The sequence below is a fragment of the Gossypium raimondii genome, chromosome 5 (genome assembly GCF_025698545.1).
Source record: "Gossypium raimondii isolate GPD5lz chromosome 5, ASM2569854v1, whole genome shotgun sequence".
Lineage (NCBI taxonomy): Eukaryota > Viridiplantae > Streptophyta > Magnoliopsida > Malvales > Malvaceae > Gossypium > Gossypium raimondii.
In genome coordinates this window covers 25149344-25165016 of record NC_068569.1, presented here as the reverse complement: position 1 = coordinate 25165016, position 15673 = coordinate 25149344, and the positions used below count along the sequence as shown (strand labels likewise).

Below are 15673 nucleotides of genomic sequence, written 5' to 3'. Positions count from 1 at the left end.
GAGTAATTAGGTAAGTACAATATGATTATGTAATTTTTTTAGAATGTAGAATGGCATTGTATTGAACACCAAATGATGAAAACAAGGAAAGGGCGTGGACTACTGCAGTCAACTAAAGAGGCTGTAAGAGTAATAAAAAGTGGACTGCGAAGTAGAAACATCAGAAGATAAGCACTACCATTAATTAACACGAAAGCAGAGAGATAAGATTGGCACCTGAATTTGCCTCCTCCTAGGCCTGCACCGCAATACCCACTTTACTATTAACATATCGAACTCATGCTAACCTTCCTCTTCATCATTCTGCCGACTATTTTTTAAATATTAAGTTCAATTTGATATCCATTTTTGGACTGATGGACTTGGGTTTGTTTTTTGGGTTGTTTTTATTTTTGATATTATATATGTTCGTTTTATAATTATCTTTCAACAATGTTTTTTATTGGTTATTTATATTTAAAGCTATGCGTATTTATATTCAAATAAATAATATATGTTAATTAGTTTAATTTAAACCAATAATCTCGTGAATATGCTTTTAACATATAATTCAACAATTCACGAGTGATGTTCGTGAATAATAAACAAACAATAAACACATATATATATCTTATTTTTGGATATAGAATAATTAAATAAAATATTAATAGTTATTATATTATAAATATAATAAGCACACAAATAATTATATGATAATGAAACAATAAACAAGTTTGAAAAATTTTATTCAATGTTGAGTTCGTTTATAAACAACCTTTAAAATACTGTTTATCTTTATTTATTTAACTTGGTTAATGATAAAGTTTTTAGGTGATACATGTTATTCTTTTCCAAAATTAAATGTCAAAAGGTTACCACAATTATTTTTTAAATAATTAAGAAGTTTTACAAACACCATACGTTTATGGTTGGAAATAGAAATAATTTATTCAAATTCATTTGTAATTTATTAAATTTTAAAATTATAATTTGATATTTAATTATATACATGAACTTTAATTTTATATAATTCTATACATGAAATTTTGATTTGATCCAATTCTTGTAAACTGTTAGCACAATTATTAATATAACATCGTTTTATGTTTATATATTACATAAATAAATAATTATATTTATCCAATATAAAAATAAATTGATGTATTTATTTATTTAAATGTGCATGATTAAAGTATATATTTGAACCACAATTAAAGTTTCACGTGTATAATTACACCAAATTAAAATTCATGTATATAATTACACATTAAATCAAAGTTTATATATAATTTTAGATTTATCCCATACTTAAATAACTTAAAACATAATAATAATAATAATAACTTAAAACTTTGGTATGCATAAATTAATAATACAATAATTAAAATGAAAAATATAAAGAGTGTAAAAATAACAGAATTCTGTAAAACTAACAGTTTTTCATTAGTACAAGTGAAACTCTTCTCCTGTGTTTGTTTGTGAGTGTGGATGTGTAAAAAAAAACTATATAAGAAGGTAAACAAATTAAAGCAACAAACATTATTGTTTCATTATAAATAGAAAATTACAAGCACTAATTGTCTGATGGCTACAAACTTCTATCATGCCGACAATTAGTGAACTACACTGACTATTTATTCTACTGAAAAGCATAGCAGCTGAGCCATTTCCTCTAACCATTATTAAGCTAGGCAAGAAAATGACGGTCTTCACATTCCTAAGTAAATGAGTGAATAAAATTCATCCATCAACCTAAAGAAGCATCGACACCCTATGGCAACTCAAATGGAACGTTACGTCAGTGTAACTAACTTTCGATTTCAGTTTGACAAAGTGCAGCTAACTATGCAAGAGATTGGATTTCATTCTATGTTGTTACGACTCTCCGTTTCTTGAAATACCTGTGTTCGACACCCGTTTGGGATGTGCATATTCGAACATCGGTATAGAGATATAACAATTCAAGGACCTTCTAAATACATGGAAAAACGTTGAAAATTTTAAACATACCTGTGTTGGATACATACCTGTATCCGACACTCATATCCGAGTAACATGGTTTCATTTAATATCCTGTGTTGGGTCTTTCATTCCAAACGCATCAGCTATACTGAAGGTTAGGCTGCTTCTCAATGATCTGCTCCTTCCCATACCCCCATCACCCGTTCTCATCATTGCAGCAAACTCCCCATAGTCTATTCGCCCATCCTGCAATTTTATGTAATCATAAGAACACCTCCGAATAAGAAATTGCAATTTTGATGTTTTATCCCTACATGCTTACGTATCTAGCTAGAATGAACAGAAACTTTAATGCTAAACTGTACTCTACAAGTAATACATTCATCTTTTCCAATATAAATATACTCGTACACGTTCATCTCAGTGATAACATCGATGTGACCATGATGATGATATGTGAAAACCATGTCTATATAACTTCTAGAATGGAGAATGTGAAAGAATAACTTCAAGTTTGAATGTCCAATTGGCCTGATATACTTACATTATCTTGGTCAATTTCTTTGATCATCTCATCCAGATGCACATCACCTAGACCAAACTCTTTGCAAGCTTGTTGAAGTTCATCAATGGTGATATAACCACTACCATCTTTGTCAAAAAAGGAGAAAGCAGCAACTAAGTTTTCCTCTCTCTCGATCTTATTTATGTGCAGTGTAGCAGCAAGGAATTCACCATAGTCAATTGTTCCACTATTATCAATATCAGCCTGCCAAAATACCCAAGGCAATAATAACTGAAATTGTGAGACTCGACCATGTTGTAATAGTGGAGAGTACCAAACTTAGATTATGGCACAAACATTAAATTCAATAACTCAAAAAGGTGTATTTACAGCTTCCATTAAAGCCTTGATTTCCGTTTCTGTAAGTTCAGATCCCACTTTCTTTAAACCATCTTTGAGTTCCTGAAATGTAATCGTCCCACTGTTGTCTGTATCAATCATTTTGAACAACTCTTTCAAGCCACCAATTTCTTCCTCAGAGAGTCTCTCTGCTATGACCTGCAAAAGAATTTATTTTCCATCATAAAAGATGTGTGAAACATATATAAATATTAAGAAGGAATAGTATTTGCCAGAGTGACCCAAACAACCAAGACAGAAAATTAAGTCTTGTGGCTGCTTTCTTTCATGCATATGCCTGTTTTGTCAAACAACACAAAGATGGCAACTGGAAGTTGTATTCATTGTACGAATATGAAGGGATAAACTTTGAGAAATAAACTATTTTTCTACAATCATGAATTATAGCAGAACAATGTAACCGAAAAGGAAAACAAAATTTTTTGAGTAAAAACAGAGTTACAATAGTTTTGGCTTCTTTCCATCCCAAGCTGCAGTCCATGCCCCTTATAGTTCTCAGGAAACTACTTGCTAGCAGATTTACTTCTTAGGGTGAAAGGATGGTATGAGGTAGTATTTTATCACAAGCCCCGGATGAAGTTAATATGCATCAAAGTTTAAGAGATTAGAATCCTGACTTCTACTCCAAACAACTAATGCTAAAAATGATGTCCACCATCGAGGCTAAGACAAGTTAAATTCCAGACTCCAGCCTCCACCCAACTAATCCCAAGCTAAGCTAGCCAACACCAAAAGTTTGTTTTGCTGGAGAAACAAAAATGAAGAATGGACGTTGCATTCTATTATGCAGCTGACCACAGACCCAGAATCATTGTAACAACAAAAAATATGAATGGATGAACTTGTTACTTGTGTGATAAGCTACTTTTTTTTATACCACCATGATTTATAACATTACTGAAAATGGAAATAAATTCTGCTACTGATACCGTTGCTTCTTCCCTATCTCTAGCCCTCCCTTTGTGTGAGTTGTTGGCATGAACAGCTCCTTTTGTTTTCTCTTTTTGTTTCTTTTTCTTCCCCTTGCTTGGTGGGTGCTGATGGTTTGAAGCTTGTTATTTTAAGAAGAATGTCCGCTACACATATATCAAGCTCAAGAAGATTTTCAGGAATAGGAAATTTAAGATCGCACCACCACAATTCAGCAACAACCAATTTTAGCAAAAAGAGATGCCCACTACAGGGGCTATCATTTCAGTATGATAGCTTCCTAACAATATTTCAACATTATGGACAACATAAATGCCTCTGCCTAGAAACCTTTCAAAGCCCAGACCCCTAAACTCCGTCTGACTAAGCCCTCTTTAGCCAAAACTGGATTTTGATTCACCGCAAACAATTTCGCGTAAAACAAGCCTGAGACATAAACATGAGAGTCCAACGCAGACACAAAAAATCAACAGTAAAAGTTCAGTGAAAGGGGAAGGGAAAGGAGAAGCTTGTATCTCTACAAAAACTGATAATGCTACCCAAGTGAAGAATTAAAATAAGCAATAGTTGGGTTCCATATCAAATATAAACACCCAACATATTTAAATGCAGAATGCATTGGATCACAGTGCTACACCATGCTAACAAAAGCTGCAAATTATATCTTCCATGATCGAGTGTAAAATGCAGCTGAATCTTATACCTAGATAAACTTCCATTCTTATTCTCTATTTATTATGCCACAAACCTGTGCTTCAGACGTAAAATACATTTTCATAAGACCATACTCATAGTTTACAGTGTAATAGCAAAAACAACATTAATACTCATATGCCAAGAACTGTCATATCTTATTACTCAACTTTGGCATACTATTTTTCTTATCTCTAATTTTATATCAGATATTACTGATCTCATAAACATTCAGGTTTTTGATGATTTTTATTCTCGTGGCCCAAGACAGGATTCATTCTAATTTTAGATATCACTCATTACTTTCTAAAAGCTACAACACAAATTATGCAATAAAAATCCTTCAGCAAGAAGATGCTAAATTCAGTAAAAAAGATAACTAAATAATGAGTTCACTGTCAGATTCTGGGGAAAATTTTCCTATAACTAGAGATCATTAGTAAGATGAAAAACAGGAAAATCACATACACGCAGAGCCATCTTTTTAAGTTTGTTCATTGCTGAGAACTTCTTCAAACGTGATAATACAGCGGAATCCAGAGGCTTGTCTGGGGCAACTCTGTCATCCACAATCCATGGGTGACCTGATGCATAAATCAACCCACAATTGTGACTTATACACATACAATAAAGATAGGACGCTGTCATTCCCATGTTATAGAAAAGAAATAATAAAATATATCGCATAGTATTCAAATAACTTACATAGAACCTCATAGGCAGTAATTCTTTTCTGTGGGTCCCTTTCAAGCATCTTTCTTAACAGATCTTTTGCACTTTCAGAGATACTAGGCCATGGCTCAGATTCAAAATCAACTTTTCCATGTAAAATCTGTCTGAAGATTCCTGAATCAGTTTCTGCAAGTTGAGAGGGAAGGTAAGTACATTTACGATATGAGAACACAAGAATGGCACTAACCGTTGCAGGGAGTACAGTATTGAAATGAATACCTGCCCAAAATGGCGGAACCCCACTCAACAAGATGTATAGGATAACAGCAGCACTCCATATATCTGCTTCTGGTCCATAATGCTTCAACAAAACCTCTGGCGCAACATAAAAGGGACTCCCAACAACATCACTAAAATACTGTCCTGGAATGAAAAAGGATAAAAAAAAAAGTAAGCCCCATTAACCATGAAAGAAAACATTCACAGAAAAATATAAGGCAAAGCATTAGTGAATGCAAGAGGTGCAATTCAATGCTGATTCCTACAAGCAGAGTTTAGTAATGAAGCACAACACAATAATCTAATGGTGCTAATCTTTACATCAGCAAGGAGTTTTCCGAAAAACATGCTGATCATTGAACCATCTCATTTAATATATTCAATTGAATTAGATATTTAGTGCATTAATTATGGACAAAAACTGAAACCATAAAACCTTCGTAAAAGATGGTCTATGCAAAACAGAACATTGTTCCATTCAAAAGACCAGAACCGAAGTTCCTCACAATTTTTTTTTAAATTAATATGAATTTTGGAAAATACACACCAAGCATTACATCCTAAGGGAAATTGATCCTAATGAACAGTACCTGAAGAACATGCAGTGAATCATCACGGTGAAAATTAATTATCCCAAGACTTTCAAAGAATCAATTCAATTTAATACAACATGATTACAATAAAATCAAAAGGAAATCCCAACCATGGAAACAACCAATATCAGATATCAATATCCTACCGCAAGGTGTCGAAGAATGAATAAAATCCTCAACGTCCAATCAGATAATTAAACCAAAATCAGAGAAAACTCTATTCATGGTTCTTACAGAACTACATTAATCATTCAACCAAAAAAAGCACCTTTAATTAAAGAGAATCAAGAGTAACATAGAAACAAAAGAAAACCCAGAAGCAACCTGGTTTATAGAAGACGGACAAGCCAAAATCGGTAGCCTTGAGAACGGCATCGTCAGCGGGAGTATCAAACAAGAAATTCTCAGGTTTGAGATCTCTATGCATAACCCCAAGGGAATGACAAGCCTCAACGACACCAACAATGGTTTTGATAAGCTTAGCAGCCTCTCTTTCACTATAATGACCTTTAGCCACGATCCTATCAAAAAGTTCCCCACCCGCACAAAGCTCCATAACCAAATGAACAAACACGGCATCTTCGTAAGTTCCCTTGATCTGAACCACGAATGGGTTCTCAGACAAATGATGCATGATCTGGATCTCCCTCCAGACGTCATCGTAATCTTCACGGCAGACGAGCTTGCGCTTTGGGATAGATTTGCAAGCGTAACGGATACCAGTAACCTTGTCGGTACATAGGTAGGTGGTGCCAAATTGGCCTTGCCCAAGCTTCTTGCCCAAGAAATAGTGGTCCCTTATTCTCTGGGTTTGGTATGGTAAAACCGTACCTGTGGGCTTTCTTGGTCTCGAGGACGATCCTGCAATTTTCTTATTCATTGCCACAAATATCTCAGATGGGATCTCTCTCTCTCTCTCTCTCTCTCTCGCACGCTTCCACTCTCCTTCAATGGAGACAACGTATTTTTACAATTAGCCGGAAACAAAGCTCAAAGCTTCCCGATTTGGATTTTCTTTTTCCTCCTATTACTACAAATTTTGCATTTTGTGAGTGAAAATAGAAATAGAAAAAGTAAATTTATTAATTTAATATAATAAATGCTATTTTCTTAAAAAAGAATAATTAAGAAGCTATATTCTGTAAATAGTTTTTTTTAATAAAACTAAAAATCATTATGTTATCACTTGTAATTTTTAAAGTAATTTATATCAAATAAATTTATGTCCCTATTTTTATAATTTATATCAGTAGTTTAATTGTCAAAAAAATATATATTAATATATTTATAAACGTAATGGTATAAAATTTTATTTCTAACTTTTATTACAATGAATATTCATTTTATAATTAAATTATTTATAATATTTTCTCTAAATATATAATATGCTTCTTTAAATTTTTACTAAATTTTAAAAAGAAATATTATACACATAATTTAGTAGGTCAAAACTATTTTAATTTTGAATTCTAAAACATTTATATTCTTCTTCTTCTTAAGGTTATAAGTGAAGAAAATTTTAAGAGAAATATATTTAATTTATAGCACTGCAATATGATGCTTCTGCTCCAACTCCTGGACCAATGATTCTTTTATCAAGATGATGTGTTGTGTTTTTTACAACCATTAGCATACTTAATTGATGTGTTTTATTTTAAATATCGATAAAAAATTTATATGCTTAGTGTGAAGTTGAGTATTTTGCTCTCAAATCTTTTTTTAATAATTTACTATTTTGTAATCTTTTGAGGAGTTTCAATAACATTTAGATCAAGATATACAAAATTATAATAAATTATGATCTTAATTTTTTATAAAAAAATATAAGCATGTTGGATCATTTTGCAATCTTCGTTCAACTATTTTATCACATATGTCTAAATTATTTCAATCATTACGCATATTGAATAATTTTCATGGAATTTTATATGCTTCTAACATTCTAAATCTTTCAAAAATCGTAGTATAGATTTCACTATGTAGTTATACATACAAAATGTTATAATAATAACCATTAAACGCATATCAAGTTTTTCATGACATGCTAAATTAATAAGATATCTAAAGTTGATTGCATCCACCACTTAAAAACATTATATCTTTTCATAATCAATCATGGTTACGAATTGATCTGAACCGGTCAATTGGACCGGAGAAATACTTTAAATTGATTGAGTCGTGAGCTGATACAACCACCATTCAAATGTCCAAATCAATTACACCGACGACCCGATGACCTAACCGATTCAACCACCATTTCAATTATGAAAATCTTGTTCATAAACAATACTAAAATTTTGTGAAAACCCACTTAATATTTAAGTCATTATTTATATTTTAGAACTTCAAATTTTTTCATTTCCCAGACTACTAATTTCCACCCTATTGACTTTATATTTTTAGGTGCTTAGAATTATAGGTTTAAAACCTTTACACTTTGGAATTGAATTTAATTCTATTTAAAATATGGTTTATTTTTCATTTTCACCAATTAATTTTCTGGATTTTCAGCCTCATTTTATTCATTATTTCAACATTAATATATAATGCAAGAACATTATCGAAAACTTTTTCATTTTGGTTTCAACTTTTCTTATATTGACATAACTTATCTATCTCTTTATTTAAAAAAATCATTTTCAAGTACTTGGAATTCTTTTAAAGTTTTATGAATAGTTATGTTTTAGATCGAGTATCTATGTCCACTATATAATCATCTTGATTTTGAGTCATTATTTTTCTTTTACATTGATTTTTTTGAACCAATTGGTCTATCATGTTAAAAATATCAATAATAGGAGACTAATGTCCAATATACATTCATAATCGATTTTGTCTATTGTGGTGGAGTAATTGAACATATATTGCACATCTATATTTTAAAAAATGTGAAATATTTGGCTTCTAACCAAACGTCAAATCTAATATGATTTATAAATTATTGACTTGATGCATGCAAGTATTACTCTATATAAAATATCATAATCTTTTGTGTATAAGCAAATGGATTTGCAACTATTATTAAAATTGACATACAATAATTATTAAATGTTTGAGATATAAGCTAGCCATCATAGTAAGATGGGTTGTTTAATTGTGTTTTGCTCTTAATCTAATTATTTGAGCAATCAATCTCACAAGCAAAAAGTGGCAAGTTGATAACATATATTTGACTATTTTATAAAAGCATCTATCGAAATCGTATAATATCAAAATATTTTACATAGTGGATAAATAACACATATTCGTTTCAAATATGCAATAAGTTCGACATTAACTTTAGTTAATGAAGTTCTAATTTTTTTTTCTTTGAGATTACGCCGCGCAAGTGTATTCTTTAAGAAAAAAATAAAATTTTCTAATTTTCACTTTTAAATCCAACACTTAACATATGATTTTTTTTTTCATCATTCAACATATAAGAAAAAGATCCTAACAAGACTTGACAACGTACAACACATCCATGAGTACGAAATAGTTATAAGATTGTTAGATATAAATAAAAATCACTTATTTCAAATATGCAATAAGTTTCTAATCCTCTGAGCTATAGGCCCCACCTCATCTCCACTGGATCTGTTCCAAGAGTACCCTAAAAAAAAGGAACCTTTCCTCTCCCCAGCCATTTCGGGTTAAGAAGATGTGAAAGTGTCTTTCTCTTTATAAGAACAATGCGTTCCGAGGTGTGAAGTGGGAGAGAGGGGATTTCATAATTGGGGTTTTGAATAAGACAACCTTTTCATTTTCCATTTTTATTACTTTTTCATATTGAAAAAGTAATAAGAATGAGAGGTGTTAAGCTTTTTATCATCCTGGCCTCGAGCTATTTTGCCGCAGGACCTCTCCTACAATATCGTCACCGCAGTAGAGTTTAACCACCAAGTTCGGGATGGATTGGTGTTGTTCCTCTACGCCTAGGACACCGAAATATCAAACCATGAACGAAGAAAGGCGTGCGAGAAAAGGAAAAACATATTGGGTAGTGATTATGAAGCCTCAATTCTTGACTGGAGGAGACACCAAAGGCCTCCGCCCTTCCATCCTATGGATAGATAGAGAGGGAGGGCAGAGCTTTTGGTTTTTTCATGTTGTCAAAGAGTTGAACAATAGATTTTTCGTGTTGTCAAAGAGTTGAACAATGAAAGTAGATGGCGAGTGCCTGATAGAATTGATCGGGTCATGTAGGAACAAGGTTCAAGTCTACCGGTTTGTTAGGATGCCTCAGCTGCATACATCACTGCACTTCCACTTGACACCTATCGTAATGATAAACGTCTCGTCTCGCCATAACCTTCTCTTGAATTCTTAAAACTTTTGTCAGTCGATCCCCGCAGGGACAAACATCAACTTTAGTTAGTGAAGTTCTAATTTTTTTCTTGAGAGTAAGCCGCACAAGTATATTCTTTAAGAATTTTTTTTTCTAATTTTCACTTTTAAATCCAACACTTAACATATGATTTTTTTTCATCATTCAGCATATAAGAAAAAGATCCTAAAAAGACTTGACAACATGCAACACATCCATGAGTACGAAATAGTTATAAGATCGTTAGATATAAATAAAAATCACTTTTTTGTCAACTAAAAAAAATGATAAAGAAATACTTGATCTAGAAGTATCATATCTTAGTGCTATATGAGCTTCATTATATCTTGTTAATAACACGCGACCTGATATAAAATTTGTTATAAATTTGCTAATAAGATTTTATGCTTCTCCAAGACAAAAACAATAGAAATGGGGCTAAACACATATTTCCCTAAAGTTTTCCCTCATGCACAATCGTTTGCAGAATGGTGATGTAGATGATCAATAGAATTGTTTAAGCAATAATTTAATAGATAAGTTCACCAAAGCATTACCTACTTCAACATTTGAAAAACTGATAAGAGATTGACATGTATTAACTTAGAGATCTTAAGTGATGTTACAACAAACGAGTGTAATTATGTGCTATACTCTTTTTCCTTTTGACTAAGCTTTCGTTCTGGTAAATTTTTAATAAGGCAACATGTTATACGTTAAAAGTATGCGTACTTTTTTTTTTACAAAGAAATCTTTTTTGGATTTTTATCTTAACAAAGTTTTAATGAAATTTATTATTCATCAATGGACATGTAAAAGGAGTGTTATAAATATCGTATTATAAGTAGATATCTATTAAGGTAAATGCTCGATATACCATATGATGAAGATTCTAATGTATTTTAATATTATAACTCTAATGTCTATTGAGATTTTGTATCATACATACTTATCATATTTATAAAAATAAAATTTGGGAAAACATTATAAATATTTTTGAGTTAATGTAGCTTTTGACATTTGAACTTGACAACTAGATCTACTTTGATATATGTATCTTTTTTGCTCCAGTTTGATACCTGAATTTGGTAACTAAGTCCACTTGACACTTGAACTTGAATTTCATAAAAGCTAGATGATACAAAATTGTAAGATTAAGCTACATCATCACTTAAAAATTAAAAAAAATATATAATTAAAAATATATAATTTTAAAGTTTCAGATAAGCTATCACACTTTTATAAAATACAAATTAGAAATGATTAGTTATTAATAAATTATTATTTAAATTTAATTATAGCATATGCAAATCTAATCATATTTATCTATTTTCTTTTTGAAAAAAAATAATCCAAAGGGTATGTTAGACATTAGACAATAAAAATGGATAGGATAAGTCTATTCTGCTATAGAGGTGAATGCTTAGTTCTTGCTTTTGCAGTGGGCTAATCTCATCTGCATTACTCAATACCAATGGCGTCTTCTGCTACCTTTAGTACTTTGGTTCTCTCTTCTTCTTTCGCCACTCAATGCAACGTTGCAAATCGTCACCACCAAAGTTGTTTTCTTTCTTCTCCTCCCAAAATTCCCATCTTCTCTATCCCTAAACCCGTTTCTTTGAAGCTCACTTCTCTCCTCTCCAAAACACCCACATTTTTTACAATCCCCAAATCTTCTGAATCCGACGCTGCCGTTGTCGATGTTGAACCTGATAACGTCGAGCCCGAACCAGAACCCGAAGCAGCACCAGAACCGGAACCGGAACCAGCTTCGGTTGTTGAGGCTTCCAAGGAAGAACCCAAAAGGGAAGAGATTTTTGCTGTTGTTATGGTGAGTTATGGCTTTGAGTTTAGAATTTATATGCGTTTTTGGCATTTTTAAGTGCTATTAGTGTAGTTTAGCTACTACCCTGAATGTATTTTTGGTTTTAATGTATAATTCGTGTTTATGTCTAACAAAATTTTGTTGCCTGCTATGTGTTCGATTAATTTACTTTGGTTTTGTTTTAGATTGGGGGTCGCCAATACATTGTTTTCCCTGGAAGATATCTCTACACCCAGAGACTGAAAGGTGCAAATGTCAACGATAAGGTTGGTGATTCAGATTTTTTACGTTTTCTTAGATCCTCTTGTGAAATTTTATTTGCTTCAGGAACTGTTATCTTTGTTGAAGTATTTGAATTCCTTGCACGGTCAAGCATGGTTAAAACAAGCTTGCAGTCGTGATGTGGTTTGTAATGTTGTACTTTTGCTTGCATTTTTTAATTACATGGCATACGTGGTTATGCATAATCTTCCGGTCACAATTTGGAGAGGGGAGAAAGGCAAACAGCCAAAAGTTGTACCAAATAATTGGAATATACTTTGGCTTCCATTATCATGGAGAGGTCGTGAAATGGCAATGGTGTTATCTTTCTTGGTGGTTTTAGCTTTTGCATACAAATTTTGTTCGGTATTGTAGTCATTCAATATTTCTGAAGTGATTGCTGGATAGTGTATTCTGTCTACTGGTGTATCTCCTACAAGATTAAGCTCTTGTTATTTGGCATGCATTTGAATAGACTAGAGCTGGCCCTTGACCATTTATTTGGCCGTGCTTTCCTTTTCCAAGCACTTATCTTTGGTGGAGACTTAACAGTATTTCTCCCATTTCTTTTCTTCCTTGCTAGCTTTGGGCATTTTTTTTTTTTTTTTTTTCTTGAAGAAAGCTTTGGGCATCAATATCAAACATAGTGGAATGCATTTAGCTGATACATTTGTTCTAGGAACTGCAGTGTTGTTTGCTGGAACAAAGAATTGATTGATTGTCTATTCCTTCATTCATCTATGACATGAAAATATTGGATATTTAGTTTTCTTTGTTTGCACAGATTACTGTGATGGAAGGTACAGAGCTAGTTTTAGGCATTTGGGTTTTGTCGATCAAGATTGTTATCATAGGTGAATTGCCAAGAAGGACCAGCAATCTGTAGATCTAAAGAGCATAATGAAGTCTTTGCTTGTTACATTGAAAAAACCCCAGATGTATGTGAGAGCATACCTGAAAGTTTTGATAATAATAATCTAAATGACATATCTCTGATATAGTAGTGCTCTACAGACTACATATATGAGAAAAGAAAGAAGAGAACACATTAGTATCGCTTTCCCACCAAGCACAAACTTAATATTGTAAAGCTAAAGATTATATGCAACATGGACTTAGCTCATGTGGTATGAAGGTTAGGCGTTAGAATAGAGTTGTTAGGTTGAACTCTAATCCTATGTTCTTTGTGAATTACCATCTTTGTAACACTTCAAATAGATGAGAAAAAAGTTTAGTCCTTGTTTTGGTATGACTATTGCTGCACTTCTCTCACGTTTTTAAGTTAGTGTTAGAACTATGCTGTGATTGGAAGTGTAAACACTTTCTGTTATGATTTGAGAAACAAAGACCATGCTTTTTTCTCCCTACTACTAATGTGCTCCCATTTCAGCCTTTGGTGGGCATTTTCTAAATTTATGAGCTTTTATAGTCCGAGTAATTTTATTGCCCTCCCTTTCAAATAGTTCCCTTACTGATATTGAATCAGTTTAAATTTATGTTTGAAGTATTAGGAACTTAAATGAGATGCCTATTGTGGACACAGGGACCTTCCTGAGTACCTAAAATTTAAGAGCTTTGTGTACTTGATATGTTTCCTGGAAAACTGTTGCTTTCGTTAATCTTTGTAATGGCCGTAGATGGTGTTGCCTGGCTGTGATAACATGTGTATCTGTTCCATCACTAGACTTTTGTGAACTTTTTATTCCAGAGTATAGTCATTTCATTGCCTGTCAACTTTCAATTTCATATTTTGTTGTCTACTTCCTTAAAAGATCAAATTGATTTTGTTTCACAGATTGTTCTAAACAAGGTATTACTTGTGGGAACAAAAACAACTACATATATCGGAAAACCTGTGGTAACTAATGCTGCTGTACATGCTGTTGTTGAGGAGCAGGTATATTACCTCCTGATATTTTGCATTTACCCTTTTTTATCATATTGGAAAACCATGTATTTTCTTTTTACTTGCAGGGACTAAACCCAAAAGTAGTTGTCTTCAAATATAAGAAGAAGAAAAATTATCGGAGAAATATTGGTCATCGACAGGTATGACTTTTTGGCTTAAAAATTGATTGGTGAACTAGCTACTGAATATTATGATTCTGATTTCTACAGAAATATAATTTTTGATGGTGATTAAGTTGTTTGGTATGTCAAATAAATATGTTATTATGTATTATTATTATTCTATTTACCTATTTATTTGCCATCTGCTGCATTTGGAGAAGCAGCGAAATAAGATTAATTCTGTCATCTAGTTATCTAGTTCAACTCCACCAAACCGAAGCCTTCTTTCTTCACATGAGCTGTTGTCTCTTTTGGTCCTGGGACCTCTTCCTAAACTTGGTTTCCTGTCATTTGCTCATATCTTTTTGGAGCCATGAATTACTAGGCTGACGAATTTAGGTCTTATCATCTGTTTTCTCAATTTAACTAAACCAAAACTACTGCCCTCCTATCCTCCTCTCCATCTTTTGTTCCCTCTTCTGGCTTGATGCCACTTCCTGAAGCTGTCTTCATGCAATTTGCCGCTTGCACCCAGCTCGTGGAGCCACAGACTTCGAACTGGTTGCCAGCATAGCTGCTGAGTCCATGCAACATAGTCCTGGATATTTTTACTTTCTTGATATTGACATTTCTTTCTCATAGGTGCTAAATATATAACCTCACCATTTTTTTATCTGTATATGTTCCAAAAATGCTCAGCAGTTCGAGCTATGCTAAAAGAATATTTTTAGATGTTTTTCTTTGACCTCATAATTATGTGAAGCTTTTAATGATTTACTGTTGCAGCCAAATACTCGGATAAGGATAACAGGCATCACAGGCTACCAAGACTATCCGGCTGTCACACTCGAGTCCTAAGATTCCTTGTGGAGGATTGGATGATAAGGAGCCTTAACTTATGAATGTATCATGGAGTTCCTTTCCTCCTCTTCATTTTGTATGTATTTGGAGTTGGCTTGAAGATTGATATAACTCTAACAAATCAGCATTAATTGTCAAAATGATTATTTTATGAAATTTTGATTACCAACCATTTATTTCTTTTCCTGAGTTTGCAACTGCCATACTAAAGTTCAAATATATATTGAAGGAAATGCAAAGACTGCACGTCTTAAAAGTAAGGCTGGTTTGGTAAGTGGAACTATTTTCTGAGCAGGTTGGGTTGCCTTCTTTTGGATTCCTATTATTGTATTGAATTTGATTTTGAGTAGACTACACTCAAGGTTATCTAATAAGTT

The 15673-nt window shown here is 32.5% G+C and overlaps 2 protein-coding genes across 6 annotated transcripts; one reads left to right on the top strand and one right to left on the bottom strand.

The window, feature by feature from the left end:
• Positions 1 to 1503: 1503 nt before the first annotated feature.
• On the bottom strand, positions 1504 to 7076 carry LOC105770343 (calcium-dependent protein kinase 11). 5 transcript variants are annotated; one of them, XR_008196157.1, is made up of 9 exons: positions 6358 to 7076; positions 5441 to 5584; positions 5195 to 5347; positions 4958 to 5073; positions 3796 to 3903; positions 2837 to 3004; positions 2486 to 2710; positions 1990 to 2187; positions 1504 to 1880 (listed from the first exon to the last, which is right to left on the bottom strand). XR_008196157.1 is itself a non-coding variant. In XM_052631398.1 (8 exons), exons 1-8 carry the CDS (start codon positions 6911 to 6913, stop codon positions 2041 to 2043), a joined length of 1617 nt encoding a protein of 538 aa, XP_052487358.1. In that variant the 5' UTR covers positions 6914 to 7076; the 3' UTR covers positions 1504 to 2040. The 5 variants fall into 5 exon arrangements, 4 of the variants coding, with proteins under 4 accessions (XP_052487358.1, XP_052487359.1, XP_012446960.1 ...); XM_052631398.1 differs by having other exon boundaries at positions 1504 to 2187; XM_052631399.1 differs by having other exon boundaries at positions 1504 to 2187; positions 5441 to 5579; positions 6358 to 6838.
• Positions 7077 to 11739: 4663 nt separating this feature from the next.
• On the top strand, positions 11740 to 15468 carry LOC105770341 (50S ribosomal protein L21, chloroplastic). The gene is made up of 5 exons (XM_012591501.2): positions 11740 to 12170; positions 12350 to 12430; positions 14221 to 14322; positions 14400 to 14474; positions 15222 to 15468. Exons 1-5 carry the CDS (start codon positions 11814 to 11816, stop codon positions 15291 to 15293), a joined length of 687 nt encoding a protein of 228 aa, XP_012446955.1. The 5' UTR covers positions 11740 to 11813; the 3' UTR covers positions 15294 to 15468.
• The last annotated feature ends 205 nt before the right edge of the window (positions 15469 to 15673 follow it).

Excerpts from the sequence above, each read along its gene's own strand:
- LOC105770341 (XM_012591501.2), top strand. The coding sequence starts at position 11,814 with ATGGCGTCTTCTGCTACCTTTAGTACTTTGGTTCTCTCTTCTTCTTTC. Across the intron at positions 12,171-12,349 it reads AGATTTTTGCTGTTGTTATG|ATTGGGGGTCGCCAATACAT; the intron begins GTGAGTTATGGC and ends GTTTTGTTTTAG. Across the intron at positions 14,475-15,221 it reads GAAATATTGGTCATCGACAG|CCAAATACTCGGATAAGGAT; the intron begins GTATGACTTTTT and ends TTACTGTTGCAG.
- LOC105770343 (XM_052631398.1), bottom strand. The coding sequence starts at position 6,913 with ATGAATAAGAAAATTGCAGGATCGTCCTCGAGACCAAGAAAGCCCACA. Across the intron at positions 3,005-3,795 it reads GAGATAGGGAAGAAGCAACG|GTCATAGCAGAGAGACTCTC; the intron begins GTATCAGTAGCA and ends ATTCTTTTGCAG. Across the intron at positions 2,188-2,485 it reads AAGAAATTGACCAAGATAAT|GATGGGCGAATAGACTATGG; the intron begins GTAAGTATATCA and ends ATAAAATTGCAG.